At 52.8% G+C, this 24924-nt stretch overlaps 1 protein-coding gene across 3 annotated transcripts in view; it reads left to right on the top strand.

The window, feature by feature from the left end:
* The window catches only part of bcor (BCL6 corepressor), a 36264-nt gene that overhangs the window by 850 nt on the left and 10490 nt on the right, over positions 1–24924 (top strand). The window contains exons 1-9 of one of the 3 annotated variants that reach the window (XM_056427678.1): positions 374–532; positions 10211–10292; positions 10520–13669; positions 15083–15139; positions 15703–15838; positions 16954–17262; positions 18288–18575; positions 20385–20698; positions 22327–22638. In XM_056427678.1, coding sequence (XP_056283653.1) covers positions 10290–10292; positions 10520–13669; positions 15083–15139; positions 15703–15838; positions 16954–17262; positions 18288–18575; positions 20385–20698; positions 22327–22638 — 4569 coding nt within the window. In that variant the 5' untranslated portion in view covers positions 374–532; positions 10211–10289. Of the gene's footprint in view, positions 1–373; positions 533–10210; positions 10293–10519; positions 13670–15082; positions 15140–15702; positions 15839–16953; positions 17263–18287; positions 18576–20384; positions 20699–22326; positions 22639–24924 lie in introns of those variants that run through there. The other 2 variants (XM_056427669.1, XM_056427687.1) reach the window with 2 other exon arrangements.

Below are 24924 nucleotides of genomic sequence, written 5' to 3'. Positions count from 1 at the left end.
ATCAATGACGAACCCAAACGTGTTTCCTTTGGCGGCGTGAAGACCTCCAGAAAGAGGACGCGCACTTCAGAATGACTCAAACTGTAACGGCGCAACCTTCACGAGCAGCTAATGCGCCTTTTTAAAGGACCCGGTGTGCTTTTTAATATACTTTAGTTTAATATCTGTACAGTGCGTTCTCAATGAACGGCAGTCTCGTGGGGCTCTGAACGCGACAGCCCCGGTGTTGTGCGCAGAGACCGGGAGAGGATCGGCCACTTCTAAGAATAGCGCATAGGGTGGTCTTTGTGCGTTTCGGCGGGGCAGTGGCATGTGGTTGATAAATAACACACCGCGCGCACACACACGCACACACGTAATTATCCGACCGTGAGTTTGGCCTCTTTTTTTCTTTTTCCCTTTTTTTATTTTTACAACTGGCCTGTCAGCCGGAGGGAGGTGAGAAGGACGTCCCGGAGATTAGCGGACTTGAAAGTGGCGCCGTCCTCCGCGGTGAACATTCCGGCTTTTCGCACTCCGTTTTAGTGCCGAAGTGCGTGAGAGAGCCTGTGGGGTGTGTGCGTGTGTGTGTGTGTGTGCGCGCGCGAGTGCGTGCGTTGCGTGCGCGCACACGGAGCTTCTGCGCTAAACAAGGTTACGGAATCCAGCCTCGCCCTGCCAACGGGAAGCGAGCGGCGCTGCTCTCGTTTATTCACGGTTCAGTTCAGTTGGAGGGCATCCCCGCGGTGTGTGCGCGCGTGTTGGCGTGGCAGCTCCGTTTGTGTGTGTTTGTGTGTTCGTGGAGAAGGGGGGGGGGACTTTGTTTGGACAGAGTGGACGTTGATCAGTCGTCTTGTCAGTCCCAAAGGTAGTGTGTGTGTTTGGGGGGGAGGGGGGGGGGGCTGAGACGGGACTGCACCGTACCGCTCACCTTCCTGTCTACTTGATGGAAACCGCTCTGGCATCCTGCCAAGGCACGCACACACACACACACGCACACACACATCGTGTCTTGCAGGTGTTCTCTGCTATGACTTTGCGCTGCGGTATGTTGTCTTCCACTCTTGCGCGCAGTCTTTGAATGTCCTTTGCGCACGCGAGGATCTGTGGAGCGCCAGCAACCCCCCCCCCCCCCATCCTCTCCCCACAGCCCCGCATCTACGATACGCGCTGCTCTCTTGAAGGGTGAAAGTGCCCCCCCCCCCCCCCCCCGCAGACTCTCATCTATACGGGAGGTATAAATAGTTTTCACCTTAATTTCCTCATGAATGTAAAACCGCTTTCCAATTCGTCTTTAATCCAACTACCCCCCACCCCCCCTCCCTGACATTATCAACTTTAGAACATGAATTTCTTCCACCCTCAGCCCCCTGCCCCCCACACACACACACACACACATACCCGCGCGCACACTCCCGCTGCACCAGTTTGTGGGCGGCAGCGACGAACCACGTCTTATAAAGTTGACGTTTAATTGAAATAAGTGCTGCAAGGCGCGTTGGACGTGTTCCAGACTGAACAGTCTTTTCCTAGCGAGGCTCTAAAGCTCCTCTGCGGGGCTGCGCACACAGCCCCGCGTTTCACGACCGACAGAGCGGCATTTAACCGGGCCGTTTGTCTCCAAACCACTTTGTCGGGACCGAGAGAGAGAACGTCTCACGTCGCGGGAGCTTTTTATTGTTGTTGTTGTTGTTGTTGTTGTTGTTTTCCTTCCCCGCGCCGCCGTCCTGCAGCCACAGAGGCACTAATTAGGGGACGCTCTCTTAGGAGATGGATGCGCCTCATATCGGCTGGCTCCAGCTCATTGACGGGCTTAGTGAGGGAAGCGGCGGCTATAAAAGGCCGATCCGCATTAGCGCGGAGGGTCGTCGGTCATGACGCCGGCGGCTGACGCGCGAGCGCGCTGGAGAGCACGACCTCGTGTTTGGGAGCTTTTTTTTCTTCCTTTTTCTTTTTTGTTCGGAGCAGAGCGGGAGGGATTAAGTGGTGGGGGGTGGAGGCTATACTTCAGGGGGGATTTCAAGCAGAATAAAAGCTTAATTGTGCTTTGGATGTATTGTCCCCGTCGGCACGGCGAGCTGCGGACGGAAGGACTCTTGTCGCGGCCTCAAGTGAAATTAGACCTGGTCGTTGTTTTTTAAAGAGAATATGAAATCAGCGGAGAGAATGAGGATTTTTAATTTTGAGGATTATGAAATGATCCATAAAACCGTGCTGCTAATTATTTACCTAATGGTCCAAAATGACACGCGGTGACGCGCACTGCTCCGTTGGTTCCGGCCCGAGTTGCGTAGGTTGTGGTGGACCAGGTTCGGTTCTCTTCGGTTTTAAATTTTTCCTTTTGGGAATATCTCCACCAATCAATAATTGAAGCAGATGAGAATGAATCTAGTTGCTTCGCCTTCAGATACCCCCCCCCCCCTTCCCCTCTCTCTCTCTCTCTCTCTCTCACACACACACACACACACACACAAACAGCAACAACAACAACCTTTGCAGCGACGACTCTTGTGTGATCTCTTGTTGTTGTTGTTGTTTTGTGTCGGTGCCCGTTTCCTCCGAGCGGCGCGCGCGCGCTGTGGAACGCGTAAAACAAACGCTTCACATTCGGTGTGGGCCGAGTTTATTTATAGCGCTTTAAAGGCCTGCGCGGCGGACCGTTTTCGCGCATCATTTTTCCACTGCGCGCCGAGCAGTCGGCGTGGGGCTGATTTATCTCCCAGGTGTCGAAAACACCGCGCGGGGAGGGCCTCTCTCTCTCTCTCTCTCTCTCTCTCTCTCTCTCTCTCTCTCTCTCTCTCTCTCTCTCTCTCTCTCTCTCTCTCAGCCTGCTCCGAGGCGAGAATGCGCCGTTATTATTATTATTATTATTATTATTATTATTATTATCATCATCATCATTATTATGATTATAGACTGACACCCTGGTTTCCTCTCCCCCTCCTTTTCATCGCGAGATGGCTTCACACGTCGTCTACACACTAAATAAATCAGTTTTCATGCTCGGGCGCATTCAAAGTGCGGGTTCAAGGACTGGTGTTTATTTCTGAATTTATTTTATGGTAAATTATTCCCTATATTGGGACTATGCCGAAACCACCTCGTCTCTCAGTGGGACAATCAAAAGTGTGGGTCCGAGTCCCTGACGGTATCACCCGACCTCGCGCCTGCTGGGCCACATTGTCACGCTGAGTGCTGCGTGGCCGTGGATGTGTGTGCCCCTGTGGGGGGTCTGTGCCGCTGGAGAGGGACGGCCGCACCACCTCCATTTTTAAACCCATTAGCCCGCTGTTTGTCCGCGCTGCTTTCTCTGGAATCAATAAAGACCACCCGGGGAATCTCGCGCACGGACAGAACGCGCGTCAATAAAACCACGGGACCACTTTTTGCATATCAAACCCCGTTCTAACGTGTCGGGTTAACGGGTGGGGAGGGAGGGAGGGGGGGGGAGAGGGAGGGGGGGTGCGCAGAAAAGCCGTCAAAAAACCAAAGAAGAAGAAACGCCCGTGTTCTGTTTATATCCAGCCGGAGACATGAGGTCTGTCTTATTGTGTTCGCGCTTGTTTTTTTCTCTCTCTCTCTCTCTCTCTCTCTCTCTCTCTCTCTCTCTCTCTCGCCCTCCCTCCCTCCCTCTCGCCTGGATATAAAACAACAGTCTCGTCGCTGCCGGCGCTGCGCTCGCTGCCGAGGCGAGGTGCGTGTGAACAAAAAGCGGAGGCACGGCAGAGCGCCGAGGAGATCGGTTTTCCAGGCGCTGCGCCGCTCCCGGAGGAGACGTCACGGTTTGATTGAAGCTATGCTCCGTGCTGGCCTCCCGGGACCTCGCGATGAAACGGGAGAGCTGCCCCCCTCCTTCCCCCTCACCACCACCACCACCACCCCCTCCTCCTCCCTCCTCCTCCTCCTCCTCCTCTCGCTCTCTCAGCGCTTCACAAAGCTTTTTGTTTCGTCGAGGTCTGGAGCGCACGGATCACTTCCCCGCAGAGATGTGTCGGCCCCCCAGCGCCGTTTCGCCGGCGCAGAGACCGTCATTGCGGCCCCGGAGAAGAAGAAAAAAAAAACACCCCACGTTATTCTTCACTCTTAACACGTGTCTGGCATATTAACGCATATATATATATATATTTCGGATGGCAGTTTATGTTTAGCGCCTAATTGTTTGTTAATCGTGTCTCCGCGAGCAACATTTAGATTTTTTTTTTCATCGTTATTTTTTGTTCTTCTTCTTCGAGGAATGAATGTAGTTAAAGGTCTGCGTTTTACGGATTGTGTTTACTTGAGTGACCTCGCTCTGGCCCGTCGGGAGATTGATTTAGCAGCGGAGTAATGATGACACGCATCACCTCCCTCCTCTTGAGTCTTTGCAGGCTCTGTCTTGATCAGGCCTCCTCGCTTGTTTTTTTTAAATACGTGGCGCCTCGGGCGTCCATCCATCTATCGTGACGCAATCACCACAGACGCTCGGCGGCGTGAGGGCGACAGGAGTTTATCACGCGCACGGATCGGCTCCATCAAAGCCTGAAGTTCGTTTAAAAAATAAATAATACTGAAGACTGAATTTATACTCGCACGTAGCCTCAATTCCTCATGTTACTCACAACCCACGTGACCTTTTTCAAAAGCCCCAAATCTAGGCCTGAGGTGTGGAAGGTCGGTTTACCTGCTTAATCTGACGCTTTGAACCCAATTTGCGTCTTTACGCAGCGCCAATAATTAAACCTCCTCTTTGGCTATTCATGCATATAGCGGGGTGTGTGTGTGTGTGTGTGTGTAGGGGGGGGGGGGGGGGCGGGGGGGGTGTCATAGGGGGGGATCGGTCCTTTAGCGTAATGTGCTTACATCCAACACATGAAAGCAGCGCCGGCTTTTCAAAGGAAAGTCAAGAAACCTCCGGTAAACGGGGGCCCGCGCGTCCCCATTACAATCGGTCCTTTGGCTGCATAAAGGGCCATTTAGTCCCCATTTGGCCCGGGATGAATAGAGCCAGTTGAGCGGCCGCCGCCCGGGCCCCAGTGACAGCACGGGGGGTACGGGGTGGGTGGGGTGGGGGGTGGAGGGTGGGGGTCTTACAATGTCGACGTTGTTGACGGCCGTGCTGCCGAGGGCGGGGGGGAGAGAGAGGGGGGGGTGAGGGGGGGGTTTACCGTGCACCGATTTGCGTGCGGCTGTGCAGCGGCCCGGGGAGGACCGAGGGGCCCCCTTGTTTACAGCTCGGCTGCTAATAATGTGACAGCTGAAGAGACACCGCCGGCTCCCTCCAGCAGCGCGCTCCCCGCGGCTCCCCGCCGCGCTGTTCCCCGCTGCCGCCGCGCAGCCTGCGCGCTCCTGTTGTCTCTGAAAGTGTACGCGGAGAGGCGGAGTGTCGACTTCCCATATAGCTGGACTCCGAGTCTCCATCGAGATGATCAATGGGGCCATTTGGCACACGTCAGCCTAATGATCAATAACAATTAAAATTGGGCACGGGTTCTTTCTCTCTCTCTCCCCCCCCCCCCCTTCCCGGTAAGAGGGAGGCCCCGAGGCTGTGTATTTAGTAGTCAGGTTGTACTTTTGGTCCGATCTTAATATGTTTTTCTCACATTTGTTCCCGCTGATTTCTATTTTGTTCGCCGGCAGTGTGCGCACAATTCCTTTTCGTCTTTTTTTGGCACACAAACACGGCCGCCTCGCGGTGGTGTGCGCGCGCGCGTCCACATTTAATCCCTGTTTATGCCCACCCCACCCCCGTCGCTGCAGAGATTATCCTGCGTCACACTGCATTTTTTCAGAGCTGAACGGAGCTCTGCGCTTCAGAGAGCCTGGCAATGCTCTAGGGACAAAGAGCGCGAGGGGCGCCGTTACACGGCAAGACCCACGCTCCCGGTTCCCCGTTTTACTACCGGAGCAGATTAGCGAACGCACGAGGTGTTTATGAATGATTGATGGCCCTATGGGTTCTTAAAATGTGGATCTGCGTTTCTAGTTGGCTATTAACTTGTAAAAAGAGAGAGGACGCTGCTGCTGGCGCTACAAGCACCTTCCCATGGCGGCGCCGTCCGCCCTCAGGCTCTCCAACCCGCGCGCGCACTCACACACTCTCTCTCACACACACACACACACACACACACGCGCACACAGGGAACGCGCCCACTGCGCTGCAAGGGGAATAGAGGCCTTAGTCCGGGAGGAAACGATGAGCGGTGGCGGTGCGTGCACGCGCCGCGGGTCACGCAGAGTTCAAGTAATTGTCAGGAACAGGAAGCGAGGGGGGGAAAGAGAGGGAGAAGCGAGTTTGTTTTTTCTCTCTCTCCCTCCCTCTTTCTATCAGTCTTTCCGTCTGCCCTTGTTTTTGCTCTTCCTCCTCCTCCCTCCCCCATAAAAGAAAAAGAAAAGAAAAGCGGACTGCACCGGAATGCAGAGCTATAGGTTCCGCCAAAAAACGCCCGGTGGTTTTCTGGTTAATGGTGCGAGTCGGGGCTCCGCTCCAGCGGTCTGGTTTATAAACGCAGCGCCGACCGCTGGGCTACCCCCTCTCCCCCCGTCCTCCCCCCTCCTGCTGCTGCTGCCGACCACTGTGATGGATCGGGCGGCCGTCGGGAGTTGTTTGTTGGGCAAACTATTCTTAGCAGCGCGGATGAGCGTCAGCGGCGGCTTTTCCTCCTCATGTCCATCTCTCCCTCCCTCCCTCCCTCCACTCGTGTACGTGATGGGAGAACTTCAGCCCAGAATACTCGCAACCTTTTAATTTATTTTTAATTTATTTTTAATCTTCAGACCTCAGTGAAATTCTAAACATGAGCTCTGTGCCGTGGGCTTTGGGAAGCCTCCCTTTCATGGCCTTTCACGGCGGGTTGAATGTTGCATGAACACAGCGCGTGTTCAGTGCGCATGCGCCTCCACCTCCCCTAAACCGAATTTTCGGGTTAAAAAGGACATAATGACTTGACAATTGCTGCTTCAATGTTTAATGGATCCTTGTGAGTGTTTGGAGAGTTGTTCACTAAACGCTGTCTTCCGAGGTGATTCCACAGCAGCCGGAATGAATCCCGAGGACGCTGCAGCTCCCTCGACGCGTCTCGGGGTGACGGGGTTGCAGCATTATCGTTATTTATTTATTTATTTGAACAAACCTGTGCTATCTTTTGTGTTAATCACTGCGAGCCTCGCGTGCTTTCCAGATGGTTGCCCGTAATACGTCATTTGGACTGAGACTATAGAACGAACACTATATAATTTTTAAATGCAGCTTTCCAACTAACGGCAGCTATTAACAGATGTGTTTTGACCCTCGGTGACTAAAGTAGTTTTCCTATTTCCCATATTCCTTTTCACAAAAGTGTAATTAAATCCCATGAATCTGTGGCGACATCGCAAATAACCGAGTACACAAATTAAACATCGGAAGAAAAAGAAAAAAACACGAATTTTGCATCATGAATTATATATCTAAATCGCATTTATATTTCCATTTTTTTTTTCTATGAATGTTTTTTTTATTGACCATTTAAAAAAACTTAATTCTGTGAAATCTGAAACCCGTCCACGATGTTTCCTCTGGCTGTGGGACTGAGATTGTGCGCCGCATTTCAGGCGTTTTTGCGTAGTTTTAACGAGTCCAAGCGTATTTTTAAATATAATATAATATCAAAAGCAATGTATTGTACATAGTGTGCAGCTCAGCGCCATTCCGCTCCGAGCCTGAGCCGTGGAGGCTATTCCCAGCGGTGCGCGCAGGGCGCCGCCAAGTGCTTGATCCTGACCTTGAGGCCCGGCGCAGCCTCTCATCTCCTCCGGACGGGCTACTATTCATTTCATGGAAATGACAGGCGGCGCAAACCTACTCGGTCATCGGCGCTGTGCGCGCGTTGTGAAGTAATGACAGGCCGTAAGACAGCCGACTGTCGGGTTTTTGTTTTACGGAGCTGAAAGGACAGACCATTCTCTCTCTCTCCCTCCTCTCTCTCTCTTTCTGGAAAAAGCACGCAGGCTTTATGTGGAGGACATATATTTCATTAAGGCGGTGAAGGTTGTGCTTAGGTTAAACGGAACGTCCAGAAAGGCAGCGTGTCATTGACTATCTGCGCTGGTTTAAGAGGCTTATTTTTTTTTCATTATCACATTTGGTCTCGTGGCGCGCGGACTTTTTCCTTGTGTGTGTGTGTGCGTGTATGTGTGTGTGTGTGTCCAGAAAATACGAGCACCGGGACTGGTGTTATTTCCTCGCCGGTTGTCTGCGTAACACAAATCCCGCCTTCACGTGGCTGCGCGCACATTCTTATCTTCACTGTGGCAGTTTTTTTTCCAAATATATTTTTTAACCCAAGCACGCACACGGTTTTCAGTTCCGTCGGCCGCGTCTGTTGTGGGAGCAGGACTGTGGCCTCGGGGAGCTGTTGGGGGATGGGCGCGCTGGGGCGGGGAGGAGCTGCGCCGAGGGGCCCCGCAACAGGCTGATTAATGGGCCCCGGGGTCACGGCAATAAAAGTGGCGTGCCAGCGGCGAGGCTCAGGGGCGTTTCTCTGCGATGATCGAGGAGCCAAGTTTCCCTGCTGCTCTCAGCCCCGCCAAGGATTCACTTTTATTTAAAGGCAGCCTCTCTCTCTCTCTCCCTCTCTCTCTACCCCCCCCCCCCACCCCACACACACACACCTCATTCCTGCACTGGCCTTCCTTAACCTTGCAGACATTTCCACTCTTAACACGTCGTCAATGAAAACTGAAATATTCCCCATTTCAATACAATCTGCCACGTGGGAGCAGTCCTTTCACCTTTTTCCGTGTTGTTGTTGTTGTTGTTTTGGACCAGTTTGTGAGGATTTTGAAATGGCCTCTTGAATTTAGCCAGCCCACTTATTGGTATTAAGAAGCCACCAAGGATTCAGAGTTTAAGTGGTTTAGACTTCAAGTGTTCAGATCTCTGTGTTGTCATTTGGACAACAGTATTTCATGGACATTGTTTTTCAGTGTGATATTCTTCACTCAGTAATGCAAAGTATTGTCACAAAGTAGTTTTCTTAAATGACACAATAACATTCAATTAAAAATGTATTTTTTTATTTTGAAAGTACATTAAATGTAGTATATGTATGCCAAAAAAGTCTACATGGTCCTATTGGACCAAGACGTTGTGCTACTTGCAGACATTGGAGCGATTGTGTGAATATTTGTCCCAAAAAAAAAAACTATTTTGTTTATCTACTTACCCAGCATTGTATTTATTGTTTCCATCTTTGTATCTTTTAATCTAATAAAGTTGTAAGATTCAGCCCCGATCGGCACCCCGCAGATAAAAGCAACAGATTAAATGTCAGAGACCAATTATTAAATCACCTAAAATGTTGCACTCATGAATAAGTGATAACGATCTTTTTGGGATTTATTCAATATCTCTTTAACATAGAATAACGGCTCCGTTACACTCCAGTGCTTTAAATACATTTTAAATATGTACAAAACATTTTATTTGCAAATAATATTTCACACACAGGAATCTTGATGTCTTTTTAATTTAATTTAATTTGTTTTACTTGTCATTTCTCTTGTGATAAAAAAACAACGACCCCTGAGAAACACTATTTTCACCTCTGGTCGGGGTCATCTTATTCCTCACCTTCATACTTCTTCTTACGCCATTCCTCCGTAAACTGAATCTATCCATTCATGTAAATTCGACACGGTTGTCTCCTTCTCTATTGCGTGCTATACTTCTGCTCATTTTCTTTGGTGTGAGAGTTTGTTGATCCGTGGCTCTGCGTTGGCGGGCGGCAAATGGTCTCCCACCGAAGTGGTCTCTGATGTATAATCTTCCCTCGCTCCGCTGGCTGAGGCAGCCGGGAGAGAGGGTCACGGAGGGCACGGAGGAACCAGTGTGTGGGGAACGTGACTGAATAGACGCAGCCCCACAATGCATGCTGGGGGGGGCGGGGGTGTGTGTGTTGACGGATGGGAGGGGAGCCCACACAGTGCTTTCATCTCCTGTGTGTGTGTGTGTGTGTGTGTGTGGGGGGGGTCTCACACGATTACAATGGGGTTACCTTTCCTTTCTTTCCGCACGTAATCTAAATGTTGACCCAGAAATTAAATTAAAAACGAAACTTTTTTATCTCATTTGTCTTTGGGAAACTTCATGAACTGACATTCCTACGCTGTCAGTTTCTTTTGGCAGTGGGGTTACAGCGAAGCTGTGGTGCGTGTGTGTGTGTGTGCGTCAGAGCCAAGAGACCGACTGCTAACTGTTTGCTCATCTCCACAGGGCAACATCTGTTCGTGATGTCGATGCTGAGACGCAAACCAACCTGGAACTAAGACAAGGGAACCACATCACACGAAACATGGCAAGTCCCCCTACTCGTCCTAAGTACTGTTTACAGGCGTTACCATTCGGTCTGATTCACTACGTGCATGCACGCAACTAACTTAGAACATCAAGCCATCTTTTTTCTGTGCTTTGTTTCAGCAGTAATTGTTTCATAGTTCGTGCTTTTAGTGTGATATTTTCCAAATGTTCTTTTATGGGATCAGAGTCATATTTACTTTTCTGGCATCCCTCTTTTTGTCTCAGGTGGATGCAAGGTTGACGCCCCTGGCAGCAATGGGGCTGGACCGAGGCACTTTGATGCACGACGGCCTTCGTCTCCATGGTGGGGTTGTATACCCAGGCATCAGAGCACTGCCAGTGGAGAAGAGCCGAGAGACGTCCTCCCTCCCCCTCACTTATAACAGGGATGGTCTCCCAGAGCTCATCTACAAGCCCGATGGCCCCTTGGACAGTCGTAAGCCCACTAATGGATATCTGGGCCTGTACAAGGGCATTCCTCCAGGCCTCCACAAGCCTTTGCTGGTTCATGGAGCTGAAGGTCTCGGCTTGGACCGCAGACTAGGGCCTGGAGAAAAGGCAACTGAACTAGCCTTGGCAGGCGCCGGTGGCAGCTACCTCCGCCTGCCTTGGTACAGCCCCTATCCTGAAGCCAGCATGTATCCCTTCATGGACACATCCAAGTACGCGGCTCTAAACATGTACAAAGCCTCTTTGCTAAGCCAACCCAACCCCTATCTTGCCCAGCACCTGGCATACCCATCTCTGTGTGCATCCCAGGGGGGCAACCCTGCTGCTGTGTCCGCTGCCGAGAGACTCTACTACATGCCCCCCTATCCTCCTTCCCCCATCTCTTCTCCCTTGGTTGCACCACCAATGAGGATTCCTGCAGTGACGGTGGCCCCCACGTCCATGGTCCACTGCCAGGACAAGGGGCTTGGTGTTGCGCCTCAGTTTGCACAGCAGCTTCACCAACCTTCCCCTCATGCGCAGCATCATCAGGCTGCCATGGACAGGGACCGGTCCCCTAGCAGGAGCAGCAGGCCAGGCAGACCTCCCTCTAGGAAGGGCTCTAACAACAATAATACCAGCAGCTCTAACACTAGTGGCACCAATAGTGGGAATAATAATAGTCTGCCTACTGATTCTTCTCCTCATGCATCTTCTCGCCTTCCCCAGCCTCCCCCTCCTCCTGCCCTTATTGACAACTCACTGGATTTACAACGCCCAGTTGCTAGAATAGGACACCCACCGACCTCCTCCGCCTCTTCAATATCTGCATCATCCTCATCTACGCAGTCCATTCCTCATCCATTCTCTGTAAGCAGCATGGCATCAGAGCAGCCTTCTCCTGCCCGGCCCAGCCCCCATAAATCTAGGCCAAGAGACGGGGCACCTGAGCACAGAAATGCAGGGGTTGAGAGGAAACCCAGCAGGTCACCCTCCAAACCTAATGTTGAGAGGCCAGCTCACCAACCCCAAGCAACCAAAGACTCGGCAGAGAAGCCCTTGGATTTGTCTGGAAGAATGCTGGAGTTCGGGTTGCCTCCCAATGGATTCCCAGTTAAGATGGACACTTTAGCTTCTGGCGCACGTTATGGACTGCCCCCTAGCCGAGAACTCCTAAAGGACAAAAACCTATCCCTCTCTCCTTCCTCCCACCCACACTCTGTGGTCAGCAGCACTTCTTCAAAGGTCCCAGAAAGGCCAGAAATGATAAGCACTTTACACTCCTCCTGGGTTGTACCTAGCCCGTCTCCATCCCGTACACAGCACACGCCAGGCTTGCCCCCCTCCCCAAGGCCTAACACAGAGATGGGCCTTTCTCAAGCCAAAGGCTCCTCGCCCTCTGTCATCAAACACAAGGGTATGGAGAGAGTACTTCCTCAGCAACGTAGCTCATCCTGTCCAAGGACCGGGGAGTCCAACCATAATGTGTCCTCCACTCAACACCCGATGGTCAGCTCCAGGGCTCTTTCTCCCAAGCCCAATGGCGAGTGGGTCAAACATAGCCCTAGCCATTCAGAACACCAAGGCCACCACAGAGAGGCAACGGAGAAGTCCTCCCACACCACTAAGAGAGGTGAAACGACTCCAGAACTGTCATCGTACAAGAGGCCCTGTTTAGAGAATGGTCACGCCCCTAGCCACCTTTACCTTCCTCAAAGTGACGCTTACCTGAACCACAGTTTGGTATATGCCAATCGATACCTGCACTACCCCATCCCCGATGGCATGGCGCTACACTCCCTGCCAATTGCAGGGAAAGGCCCAGTCTACCCTCACCCAGTACTGCTGGGCAGCAACAGCCTTTACCCAACCCACTTGGCGGCAAAACACCCTTTACCCTACCACAACCTCGCCGCTGGTCCAGGAGGGGAATACCTCACTTATAACTCGCAAGAGATGGCCCATCCCCTGATGCAAACGCACTCAGACAAGCTGGCGGAAAGGGGAGATGCAACCTTGAAGCCCCGGGGACAGGAGAAATCCCGGGGGGTTGTCGAAGAATGCGGTAGCCACAGCGTAGGGAAAGAGATAGGCGAAGGAAGCCAAATTAAGTCTGATTGGGAAGCAGGAGCACAAGGACACGGTGGCAATCAAAGCAAACCCCCCACGTCTTCTGTAACATCCAGAGAAAAGATTGTTTGCATTGACCTTGTACACTCAGACACAGATATTGAGTCTACCCCAACAGTCCACAAACAGCCCTCTGCTGAGACCAGCAGCAAGGTTAACCAAAATGAATGTTGTCACGGTAACCAAAATCTGACAACGCCCGAGTACGAGCCAAAACACCAACACCGCCTTTCCCATCCTTATCCCATCCACTCCGGACACAGCCCCACCCTGAAGTCCAATCACACCGATAGACAGCCAGAAACCCCCTTTGGGAAACCAAAGGCTCTCCCGGACATGGGCTGTCCGGGGGGGACCGCCAGCGCATCGCCGACTTCGCCAGGGCGGTTCGCCCAAGCCGAGGAGAGCGCCGAGGAGCGGAGCTCCAGCCCAGAGCCCGACGACCAAGACCAGAGCACCTTGCGCTGTGCCCGCACATCTGGGGAGCGCAGCTCCGGTAAGGACAAACGGGACTGCCGAGCGCTCCACTTCTCTCAGCGCTGCACCGACGTGCTGAAGGAGGAGAGGCCGTGCGAGGGGGAGACTGAACGAGAAGACAGCATCGTTGACCTAGGGGAGTCTCAAGGGGACGACGACGACGACGACGACGACGACTACTACGAAGATGGCATGACGTCACCGAAAGGCTCTCGTAGATCCAGTCTGGCCAAGAGGATCGCAAACTCCACAGGCTACGTTGGCGACCGCTTTAAATGTGTTACCACTGAGCTGTATGCTGACTCCAGCAAGCTGAGCCGTGAACAGAGAGCCCTGCAGGTAAGGCCATCAACACTTGTGTGTTCATGTGTGTGTGTGTGTGTACAGTACAGTACAGGGTATATTGGGATTAAGTCGGTGGTGGGCTTTAAATAGGTCAAATGACCAATGTTTCTTGTGTGCAGACTTTTCAAACATATTTTCAGTTCTGACATCCGCTCAGGAGTACACCGCCCCACAAGGGCCGCTGTCTTCATCCCCTTGCTGCTATAAAGAACTGCCTGTAGAACACACCCTGCATGCAATTGGCACATTAACAACACAGGACAGATTAATACACGCGTTGTCGTGCTACTGTCCTGGCCATAGGGTTGACCTTCCCCTCAGTTCCATTGTCCTAGTGAGCTGGTGTAAGGCCAGTGGAGGCGCTCTATCAGGGGGGAGCAGTTCAAAGGTTAACCATGGCTGCCATCTCTGTATGTTGATTAGCGAGCAGTCATTGTAAAGGTTATCTCCATGCGCGTGTGCTTGTGTGTCCGGACGCGCTCGTCCTTGTGTGACTGCCCGGGGGCTAAAGCATGTGTTAGTGCTGACTGGTGCTATAGAGCCGTGTACTGTAGCTTGAGAGCGTGACCGTGGCAGCCTCACAGTTCACGCCGCCTTCGGCTATGCTTAACCCCGAGGTGAGGGGCAGCGGAGAGCTCGCGGCGTCCTTTAAAAACCAGCAGCTGCCCTCTTTGGGGTTCCTCTTAGGCTTTCTGCATGCACCCGCCCGCCTGCCAGTCGCTAGCCCCCCCTCCCCCGATGGCCTACGCTGCCCTGCCTGGTTGCTGTCCAAGGACATAGTTCTGCTCACCCCGTTGGCAAAAAGACCGTCTCTCCTGACACATCACGTTACATCTATAAATGCACCGCGGCAACGTCCCCTGCGCTCGGCCATCATGCCCTAACATTCTGCTCCACGCACTTCACTTTCAGAACCCTATGCTACATTATCCACACGCTCCGAGGCGGATATCCTAATGGGTCGCACATGTCTGTCTATGTTGCCCTAGAAAACTGTGGTTTTGTCTGTGTCATGCTTGTCAATGCACAGCTGCAACAAAAAGCTATCAAACGCTCTATTTCTGGACATGTACAAAAATAAGGTGCGGAGGTCCATTTGGGATCAACAAAATTCCAATAAGAAACGAGACTTCTCGAACTGAATCGGCGTTACGGACCACGCTGGAAATATTGTTTCGACTCTCTGTTTTCAAATGTGTCCCTGGTGCAGTTCAGAAATCATTTGATAGTTTTGACGCAGCGTTAATCGACCTGTTGAGTCACTTTAAGTTGATTATGTCATGTTGTGGGATTGTGGCTGCCTATTGTGTGTTAAAAGAAACATGTGGAGAAACGTAACATAAAGTCATTAAAACAAGATGAAATGATGGACAGATATATTGAGCCCCACCCATTCTAATTGCTTAGATGGAAGTCATATCACGAGAGGGGAGTAATATAAGTCAACCTGCAGCTAACTGGGAGGTCAGTTCTTTACATTTCTTATCACATCTGCCTCTGACGGGCTCTGTCTCCTTTGTACTCTGTATCGCTGCACATTCCTTTTTCTCCCCACTCCCTTCTTTCCTCTTTTTCCTCTCCTCTCTGCCTCAGGGCTTAGATGTATATGTTTCCTAGCCATGTTTATGTTTCAGGAAGGGAGATGCCAGGATTTAAGCCCCAGAGCGCATGGACTCACAGTGGCTGCAGTAGTCTAATCTGTGTCTTAATGCCATGCCTGTGATGTATCTGTCTACCTTTTTGTCCAGTGTGCGTTGTGTGTGTGTGTGTGTGTGGGTTTAATTTCCTTGGCATTTTTATTTAAATGTTTTTTTTTTAAGACGATGTGATTTCTGACGCAATTATTTTTGCTTCTGTAGCTGTTGAGGCCAGATTGAGGCTTAGAGAGGTGTGTGTGTGCGGTGTGGGCAGACGATGAGTGGGTTTCATGGGTTTTTCTCTGCATTTTTCTGTGTGTGTGTGTGTGTGTGTGTGTATGTATGTCTGTGCGTGTGTGTGTGTGTGTGTGTGTGTGTGTGCGCGCACAGCGGGCAATGATGCGGTTCTCGGAGCTGGAGCTGAAGGAGAAGGAGGGCGGCGGTGTGTGCGTGTCTACCTCGGCAGCGGCAGCAGGACGGGAGCTGGAACACTGCCAACACACCACCAGGCAGGGAGAGAGGGAGGGTGAGTAACCCAGCACCGCACACACACACACACACACACACACATAATGCACGCACTCACACACATAATGCACGCACGCACTCACACACACACACACAGCCACTCTGCAAATGAACGCTCAGAGAGGAACACACAAACAATAGGCGCGCGTACACGCTCTCATGCACTTGCAGCAAACGCTGAGGCAAGACCGGGTCGCTCTAAAAAAAGACAAGCGCTTACACACACACACACACACACACATTCAACACACACACACACACACACACACGCACCCATGCGCGCACTCTTACACAAGCAAGGCAACGTGAGCGACCGAGCCGGCTCGAGAGACGGAGAGGGGGAGTTTTATTTTTCAAGAAGTCTTTTGTGCTTATCTGCGCGAAGAGAAGACCGAGAGGGGGGGGGGGGGTGATTGCGTGAGAGTGAAAGGGGGTGGGGTGGGGGTGGAGTAGTCCTGGGGAGGAGGGAGGTGGGGTGAAAGCGGATGGGAGAGCGCGACGGAAAGAGAGGGGGAGGGGGGAGGGAGGGTTGGCTGGGAGCCCAGCTGTGTGTTGGAGCGAGGCCGCGGCTGACGTGTGAGCCTAATTATGGCACGGAGAGGGAGAGAGAGACAGAGGGGGAGCCGGGGGGAGGAGGGGTGGGGGGGAGTCACGCTCAGTGTGAGAAGGGCGTGGTGCGGTCATGCCGTGGGGGAGGACGTGGGGGGTGTAGGAGGGGGGGATGGAAGTCAGCGAGTGCGCAGGATGTTTCCTCCTCGCCTCTCTCCTCGCTGGGAGTGCGAGCGGCGGCGGCGGCGGCGCTGAACCGCCCGTTGGCTCGGCTCACATCAGATTAAAAAGCCTTTACCCCATCAAAGTTTTACTGCCTGTCTTTAAAGTGGAATAAAACCTGGCTGCTGTTTAACTGGCATTCTCCCTCTGTCCCCCCCCCCCTCTCTCCCAACCTGTCCCGCCCCCCCCCTCTCTCTCCCAACCTGTCCCGCCCCCTCCCCGTGTCTCCATGCTCCCCGTCTGTCTGTCTGCTTTATCGTCGGTCTCCCTTGCATCCCCTCCTTTCTCGCCCCCCCCCCCCCCGCCCATGTTGCCCACCCCTCGTCTCCCCCCTCCCTTCAGGTGTCCGGCCGCCGTACGCCAACAGGGTGCCGGTCCTCCAGAGGTGCGGGGCCCTGAGCGAGCCCTGCATGTCCCCAGGGTACGGGGCTCGAGAGGGGGCCCACCAGGGCGGGCTGCCCGACGGGGCCAGGCCGGGGAAGAGGGAGCCAGAAGGGGGCCATTGTTTGCCCCCCACTCTGACGCCGGCGAAAGGGTACCCCGAGGCCGGCCCCGGCTTCGGGGCCAACAGGAAACGCCAGCAAGAGGACGCGGAGTGGGAGGAAGGAGACCGGGCGTCCCACCCGGAGAAGAGAGCCAAGCTTTCTACGGGTACGAATATCTTGAACACGCATCACCGCCCACATGCCACTTCCATTTCCCCCAACACCGCCCCCCCCCCCCCCACACACACACACACCACCTTTCATTTCTGCTTTCCGTGCATCACTCTAACTCTACTCTTCCTCTTTCATCCGGTCTATGAAAAAAAAAATGTTTTATATATTTTTTGTCGCTTTCTCTTTTCCAATCAATTCCACCTTCAACCTCCCCCCCCCCCCCCCCGCGCTCTTCCCCCCTTGCCACCCTCTGTCCCATCTCTCGCTCTGTGTGGCAGCCAGCTCAGAAGTGTTTAATCCTGCCTTTGAGCGCGAGAGCGAGGGAGAGGGACAGCCATTCTCTCTCTCTCTCTCCCTCTCTCTCTCTCTTTCAGCTCTGCCGTTCCTCCGCCGCCGCGGCGCTTACCCACCCTCTTCAAAGCTGCTCTTTTCATCTCCTTTTCTTTCTTTTTTTTCCTTGTTTCTTCCCGCATCTGTTTGGGTTTCCTTTTTTTCTTTTTTCTTTTTTCTTCTTTCCTTCTTTTTTTTCTCTCTTTCTGGCATGCGGTATCGTGCTCGCTCTCCCCGGCAATGGCAGACGAGTCAAATGCTTGTCCCCCCGTGAATTGCAATGGGGAGAACTCTCCCTCTGCTGCTCCAGTCGTTATTGCTTTGTGTCTCCGCCCCGGTTCTTGACTTCTCTTCTCTTTTTTCGCTCCGCAATCTGTCTGCCTCTCTGCGCTCGCTCGGCGTCGGGCTCTGGGGGGTTTCGCAAGCCGTACGAATGTCGTGATTAATGGCCTTTGTTCTTTGTGCTCGGTAGGTCTGCGCGTACGATAAATAGTGAAGCCCTACTCGGGCGCTTTTGAATAGAACTTGTTGGGGTTCGAGCTTACCCACAATGCATCACTGATTGGGTTTTTCTTGACCTTTTTACTGAATGAAAGACAATAGTTTCCTTCCATCTCATCTTTTCCATCTAATCTTCCAAGTGAAAAAATGGCAAACAATAAAAAATCCTGCGTCTGTCCTCTGCAGACGAGCATGAGGCGGCCGGCCCCGACGACGAAGACGACGACGACGAGGTCCGGAAGCTCAAGGTCTGCATCGAGCTGAAGGGCCTGCGGCTCAGTAAGCCCGCCGCCGGCGCCGCCTCCCCCGACGGGCCCCTGATCAAACAGGAGAGGGCGTGGCCTCAGCCCCGACTGGTGGCTCCGGTCCAGAGTCAGCGCAAGATCATCCGGCCCGCCGAGCTGGAGGACAGGGCCGCCGCGGCGCACCGAGCCGAGATCAACAGGAAGTGGGGCTGCGAGAAGCTGCTCAATGGTAAGAATGAGCCGCCGGCAGGGAGCAGACCGCCCGGCTGCAGCTCGAGTTCATCCAGGGCAACGGAAATCTATCTTTGGCTCACGTTTCGCTTTCTGGTTGAGCGGTAGGACTTCGGGGGGAGGGGGGGGGATTTCCCGTGAGCCTTCTGGGGGAGAGCACAGAGGAAGTGAGGTAGAGGATACTTCCTGTGAGGTAGAGGAAAGGGTATTACAAAGGGGGGGGGGGGTTGGCCTTCAGCGGCCTCTGTGTGCGAACGATGAAAGTGTGAACGAGGGAAGTGGCTGGTGGAGATATGCGTGGGCAGGTGTGACTAATGTGTGATCAATGATTATTCTCTCTTTTCCCCCCCTCCTTTCTCTGTAGCTGGTCTTAAGGGGGAAGGGGAATGTGTGTGTGTGTGTGTGTGTGTGGTAACTTATAAAAAACAGGGCTTTCCCTTGTTCAAGTGCCCAAAATGAGACCGAGGGAGGCACAGACGAAGAGAGAATAAAAGAGGGGACATTTTGGTTTAATGTTTCCTGCAGAAACCACAGGCCTTGATTGGCCGCTGATTTCAATATATATATATATTAGGGCTGTGAAACGATTAAAAATTGTAATCAAATTAATCACAGGTTTCTGTGGATTAATCATGATTAATCACATATTACCGATATTCTCGGTATATTTTTGTGAGAACATAAAGATTTATGACAAAAGACGGATATATACATTTATACACAGGGGTGCACAGAACTTGCACATAACCAGCGCATCGCGGCTGAGCTCTGCCGCGCGCGATCGGAGAAGAGTTGTTGACCGGCATCGGAGCTCTGCGGCACGCGAGACGGAGGTCGGAGTCGTGTTAACGCGACACGTAGAGACAGAATGACATGCTGCTGGAGAGACGACCAACAACAGACGGATTGGAAGCTCATTCTGCGCATGCGTTAAATGCGCTAACAATTTTTTTTTACTAATTAATCCTGTAATTTAATCATAACGCGTTAACGCGTTATTTTTCACAGCACTAATATATATACATATATATACATATATATATGTATATATATGTATAATGTTTTTTCGCTCTTACCTTCTTTTCTTTCTTTTTTTAATAGCATCACCTTGGCAACAGCCGTGTTTTTACAATGATTGTGGTTATTCCCGTCTGTCAGGGCTGCGGTCTTTTCTTCTTCTAAAAAAAATAAAATGTCAGGACTCCGCTAATCGGATTGAACGCGTTCATCGCCGCTCAGAATCTCTCTGAAAGGTTTCTATCGCTCCAGACGTACACCTCCACTTCCCAGCACTGATTTCTATCGAGCGTTAGTTCTAAAGGTCCTGCGGTGCGACGCGGACCGGACCCCCCCGGACCCCCCCCGACCACGCCACAGATGCCCGTCGAGCTATTAAACATCATTTTGACATTGTGGCTTCAAGGGCAGGTGTTTGATTTTTTCGTGTAAATATGTATTATTAGAGGCTGGAACTCGACGGCGCTACATCGCCGTGTCCTTGTTGCAGTGAATAAGTTTGCACAAGTTACGTTGGGGGGGATGTTTAAATGTTTAAGCCTGTGTGTGTGTGTGTGTGTGTTTTATTTTTTGTGCAATTTTTTATATTTTCCCTGAGCGAGCAGCATGCTGCGCTCCCAGACAGCTCTGTGCGCTCATTAATAAACCAACAGAGGGTGAGAGATGGCCTTGCAATACCTTCCCATCCTCCCCTTCTACTGAGCTCTCTCACTATCAGCCTCTCACTCTGCCAACCTCTCTCTCTCTCTCCCTCTCTCCCTCCTTCCCCTTGTTTTTCTGTGTGCTCCAGGAGTATCTGCGTCTCCCCTCCCCCCCGGCCAGCTGAAGGACAGAGCACTCTCTCCGGGCCCCTTCTTGGGTGACCGCGGCGGCCTCAAGGAGCCCAGGAGGGACCCCCCGTCTCCGGCCCCGGAGTCGTGCGTGGGAGGCGGCCCCCCTTGTGTCAAGCCCCGTCGCCATAGCGACGCGGACAAACCCAAGGGCAAGCGGCCGTGCAAGACCAAGCACACCAGTCAGCGCGAGCGGGAGAAGAGGAAAGAGGCCACGCCCAGCAGCCCGGGCTCGCGCTGCGCGGCGGATCTGGGAGCGCCGGAAGACGACAAGGTGAGCGCTGATTGGGCGGCGCGGCGGCGGGCTGTTTGCGGCGGCGTCTGGTTCAGTGGTTCAGTATGCCTGTCGGCGCCTCTGATTATGCAGCTGTGGGAGGGAGGGAGGGAGGAAGTATGTTTACAATGTTTAGAGGGCTGCTGGAGCTTTGACCTCCGCGTGCCCTTATCGACTCCCTGCGGAGCGCCGCGCGCACGTGCGTTTGTCTCCGGCCCTTAATTGTGGAAACGTGTGTCAGCGACGTGTGTGTGTGTGTGTGTGCGCTGAAGGACGCGAGTGTCTGCGCGTTTGTGAGCATTCCTGACATAACAACAAAACCCCGGAGCAATTATACGCCACACACACACACACACACACACAGACACATAGGCTCCCTCCCTCGCTCACACACACACACACACACACACACACAGGCACATAGGCTCCCTCCCTCGCTCACACACACACACACACACACACACAGGCACATAGGCTCCCTCCCTCGCTCACACACACACACGCACACACACACGTTCCCTCGCTCACACACACACACAGTCACACACACAGGCACTAAGGCTCCCTCCCTCCCTCGCTCATATACACACACACACACAGGCTGCCTCCCTCGCACACACACACACAGGCTCCTTCGCTCACACATACACATTCAAAGGCTCCCTCGCACACATACACACACACCCACACACATACACACACACACAGGCTCCCTCCCTCGCTCACACACACACACACACACACACAGGCTCCCTCCCTCGCTCACACACACACACACACACACACAGGCTCCCTCGCTCAGACACACACACACACGGCGAGGAATGTGGCAGCCGTGGCGGAGCGTATGAAGCGCTTGAGTTCAAACGAGAGAGAAAAAAAATAAAAGAGCATGAGGAAAATTTGAGGGGGAAAAAAAGAAGGAAGAAAAAAAAAAAGAAGGCTAGTTGTTTTCCGCCCGCGCGGCGCTCCTCCCCGGCTCCTCCTCAGCCTGACAGCTGCTCCGACATGGAATTCCACTTTGCGTGTGCACACACACACACACACACACACACACACACACACACACACACACACACACACACACACACACACACACACACACACACACACACACACACACACACACACACACAGGCAACTCCCTCTCTGGTGTGTTGCGCTCCGAGGGCTCTGTTGTTTTAGCGGTCAAAGGAAAGGGGCGGGGCAACCGGCGGTGTTTTGGGGCGGCGGCAGCAGCCGGCGTGAAGGCTTTCGTGTCTTCAGACAATAACCACTGATCCACATCGTGAAGGACGGCAACGGCGACCCGGATCACGGCTTTATTATTAATATCATTATTATTCGTCCACGGAAGAGAGGAAACGTGGCTTTTTGAGCCTGATTAAAAAAATATGAATATTGAATGTTTTTGGATAATGTCACATATTTTTTACTTTTTAATTTTTTCATTTGCCACTTCATTATTTTGTCTAAAAAGAAAAAAAAATATTCCATGCGCATGCACATACACAAAACTGTGTGTGCGTGTGTATAATCTCATCCACGGGCCCTTGAGTGTGTCCATGTGTGCGTGTGAATGTGTCCAGCCTGCGATGTGGCTGTAACTCTCTCTCTCTCTCTCTCAGCTGAGTGAGCAGCGTGGCGCTCTGGGGAAGGGAGCCGCCTCCCCGAATCATTACCCCTGCTCTCCAGTCGAGCCCTGCTCCCCCGCCGCGCTCTGTCCGCCGACCCTGCTGCCCCAGGCGAACGGCCGGGCGTGCTGCGTCCTGCCGGAGGAGGTGGCGGCGTCGGCGGCCGTGGCGGCGGGGCTGTACCGGGCCCCTCCCCTTGCAGAGGCCCCCTCGGTGCGCCCCATCCCGCCGGAGGCCCGCCGGCTGATCGTGAACAAGAACGCCGGCGAGACGCTGCTCCAAAGAGCGGCGCGGCTGGGCTACGAGGTAACGGCTCTCTCTCTCTCTTCACACACACACACACACGCTCTCTTCTTCTTCATCTTCTTCTTCCTAAATTGAGCTCATTTTCTCCCCCCACGTTGTTCCTGTCTGACTCTCTGGCGGTCACGGCTCTTCTTCTTCTTTTCTTTTCTGTTTTTTTTCTTCTCAAAATTGTCTTTCTCCATCTCATTCTTCTCTTGCACGCTTCCTCTTTCTCTGGCTCACTCTTTTTTTTTTGTTTTTTTGCATCATTTCTTTCTCTCTCACCCTTACTCGTGCTTTCTTCTCGCCATACTCCATCTTTTTTTCTTCTTTTTTTTTCCTCTCTCGCTCTCAGGTTTCCGCCCCCCCACACACACACACACTTCCCCCGCTCTTTCCTCTCGGCACTCTCTTTCTCTTCCTCTCTTTGTGACTCAGATTGTCGTTGGCACCCCTCCTCCTCCTCCTCCTCCTCCCCGCTAGCACACACACACGCACACACACACTCCCCTCGCCTCTCCTCCTCTCGCCTCGCTCCGCTCTCACATCTCATTAATTTTCCGTGAGGCGAAGTGTGACACACACACATACACACACTCACTCACACACTCTCGCACGGGCACGTGCGTGCGCAGACAGCATGAGGGATCGGTGGGATCATTATACGGAGACTGATGCTCGCTGCCTCTCTCTAGCATCGGGAGGGTTTTCTTTTTTTTCCTGGTTTTTTTTCTCTTCTTCTTCTTTTTTTTCTTTCTCCTTCTCCTTTCTTTGTGTGTCGCTGCCGATCGTTCGCTCCCAAACCGGATCCTCTCATTCTCCACACATACGACAGCAGCGAGCCTGGCGCGTGTTCTCCTGAATCTCTCAACTCCCATTGCTCGGAAAGCTTTTAATTAAAGTCGGATGGCCCGCCGCCTCGCCCCCCCTCATCCACTGGTGTTTGTGAGCCTAAGCGTCCCCCCCCCACCCCCCCTCCCTTGTTGACAGATTTTACAAATTGATTTATTGATCCAAGTGTTTTTTATGCCACTTGAGCTGGTGTGTGTGTGTGTGTGTGTGTGTGTGTCACCAGCGGAGGTATCCTCCCAGAACTGTAAATAGGTGTGGGTATCTTTTTTTTTGTAACTCATTAACTGCTTGCTTTATGGTCGCGTGTGTTTGTCGTACACATTTATGGTGATTAGGTGTGTGTGCGCGCATGTGTGTGTGTGTGTGTGTCCGTGATTACGTGCGAATGCGTGTGAGTCAGAGAGAGAGAGAGAGAGAGCGAGAGAGCAAGAGTGTGAATGAGAGGTAAGCACTGGGAGTATAATCGCGTTCTAATGGCCCTCTAATGTGCCGTGGTGACTGTGGTTAGCAGTGGCGGCGGCTGTTTTTCTCCCTCGCTCACGCACACACACACACACACACATGCGCGCACACACAAACACACACACACGCGCGCACACGCTCAGGGTGCAGCGCAGCAGGGTTCAGTCAGCCGTGCTGGAGAGAAGCTGGCTCGTCTCTCTGATTTATGCGTCTCTCTCGAACGTTTTTTTTCCTCCTCTCGCCCTGCCTCCCCCCCTCCCTTCCTCCCATCCCCCCCCCCCCCCTTTACATTTTTTTTTTTCGTACCCCGTTCGCATTTTTCCCTTCCTGCGTGTCGAGAGGGGAGGAGGGAGGAGAAAAAACCTGAGACTACACAAACAAGGCGCTGACCGCTGCGCAAACACCCCCCCCCCCATCCCTCCCTCCCTTTCTTTCTTTCTTTCTTTCTTTCTCTCTTTCTCTCTCTCTCTCTCTCTCTCCCTCCCTCTCTCAGGAAGCTCGTCTCTCACTGCCTGTGTGTGATAAGCCTGGGGCAGACCCCTGGGGCTCACACACGCACACACACGCACGCACAATGACATTTGTAGAGAGACACACCAATTTATGCATACTGCCCTACGCACACACACACACACACACACACACACACACACACACACGCCTTTAGACGCACAGAGCGCTTGTCTCACGCTGGTGTTTTAGCGCCGCAAGCTCCGGGCTTATCACACACGGGCAGAGAGAGATATGAGGGCCTGAGAGACAGAGGCACGCGCGCGCACACACACACACACACACACACACACACACCGATACGCACAGAGAAACACCCGTTATGTTCTCCTCCATATGCTGCACACAGCGACGGCGCTGCCGTCGCCCACAGACACGGACCCTCGCATGCAAATTCAGAATCGCACACACACACACACACACACACACACACACACACACACACACACACACACACACACACACACACAGACAGCTCACATG

The sequence above is a fragment of the Pseudoliparis swirei genome, chromosome 2 (genome assembly GCF_029220125.1).
Source record: "Pseudoliparis swirei isolate HS2019 ecotype Mariana Trench chromosome 2, NWPU_hadal_v1, whole genome shotgun sequence".
Classification (NCBI taxonomy): domain Eukaryota; kingdom Metazoa; phylum Chordata; class Actinopteri; order Perciformes; family Liparidae; genus Pseudoliparis; species Pseudoliparis swirei.
The sequence above is the reverse complement of the archived record's forward strand: the minus strand, read 5'-3'. Positions and strand labels throughout refer to the sequence as shown.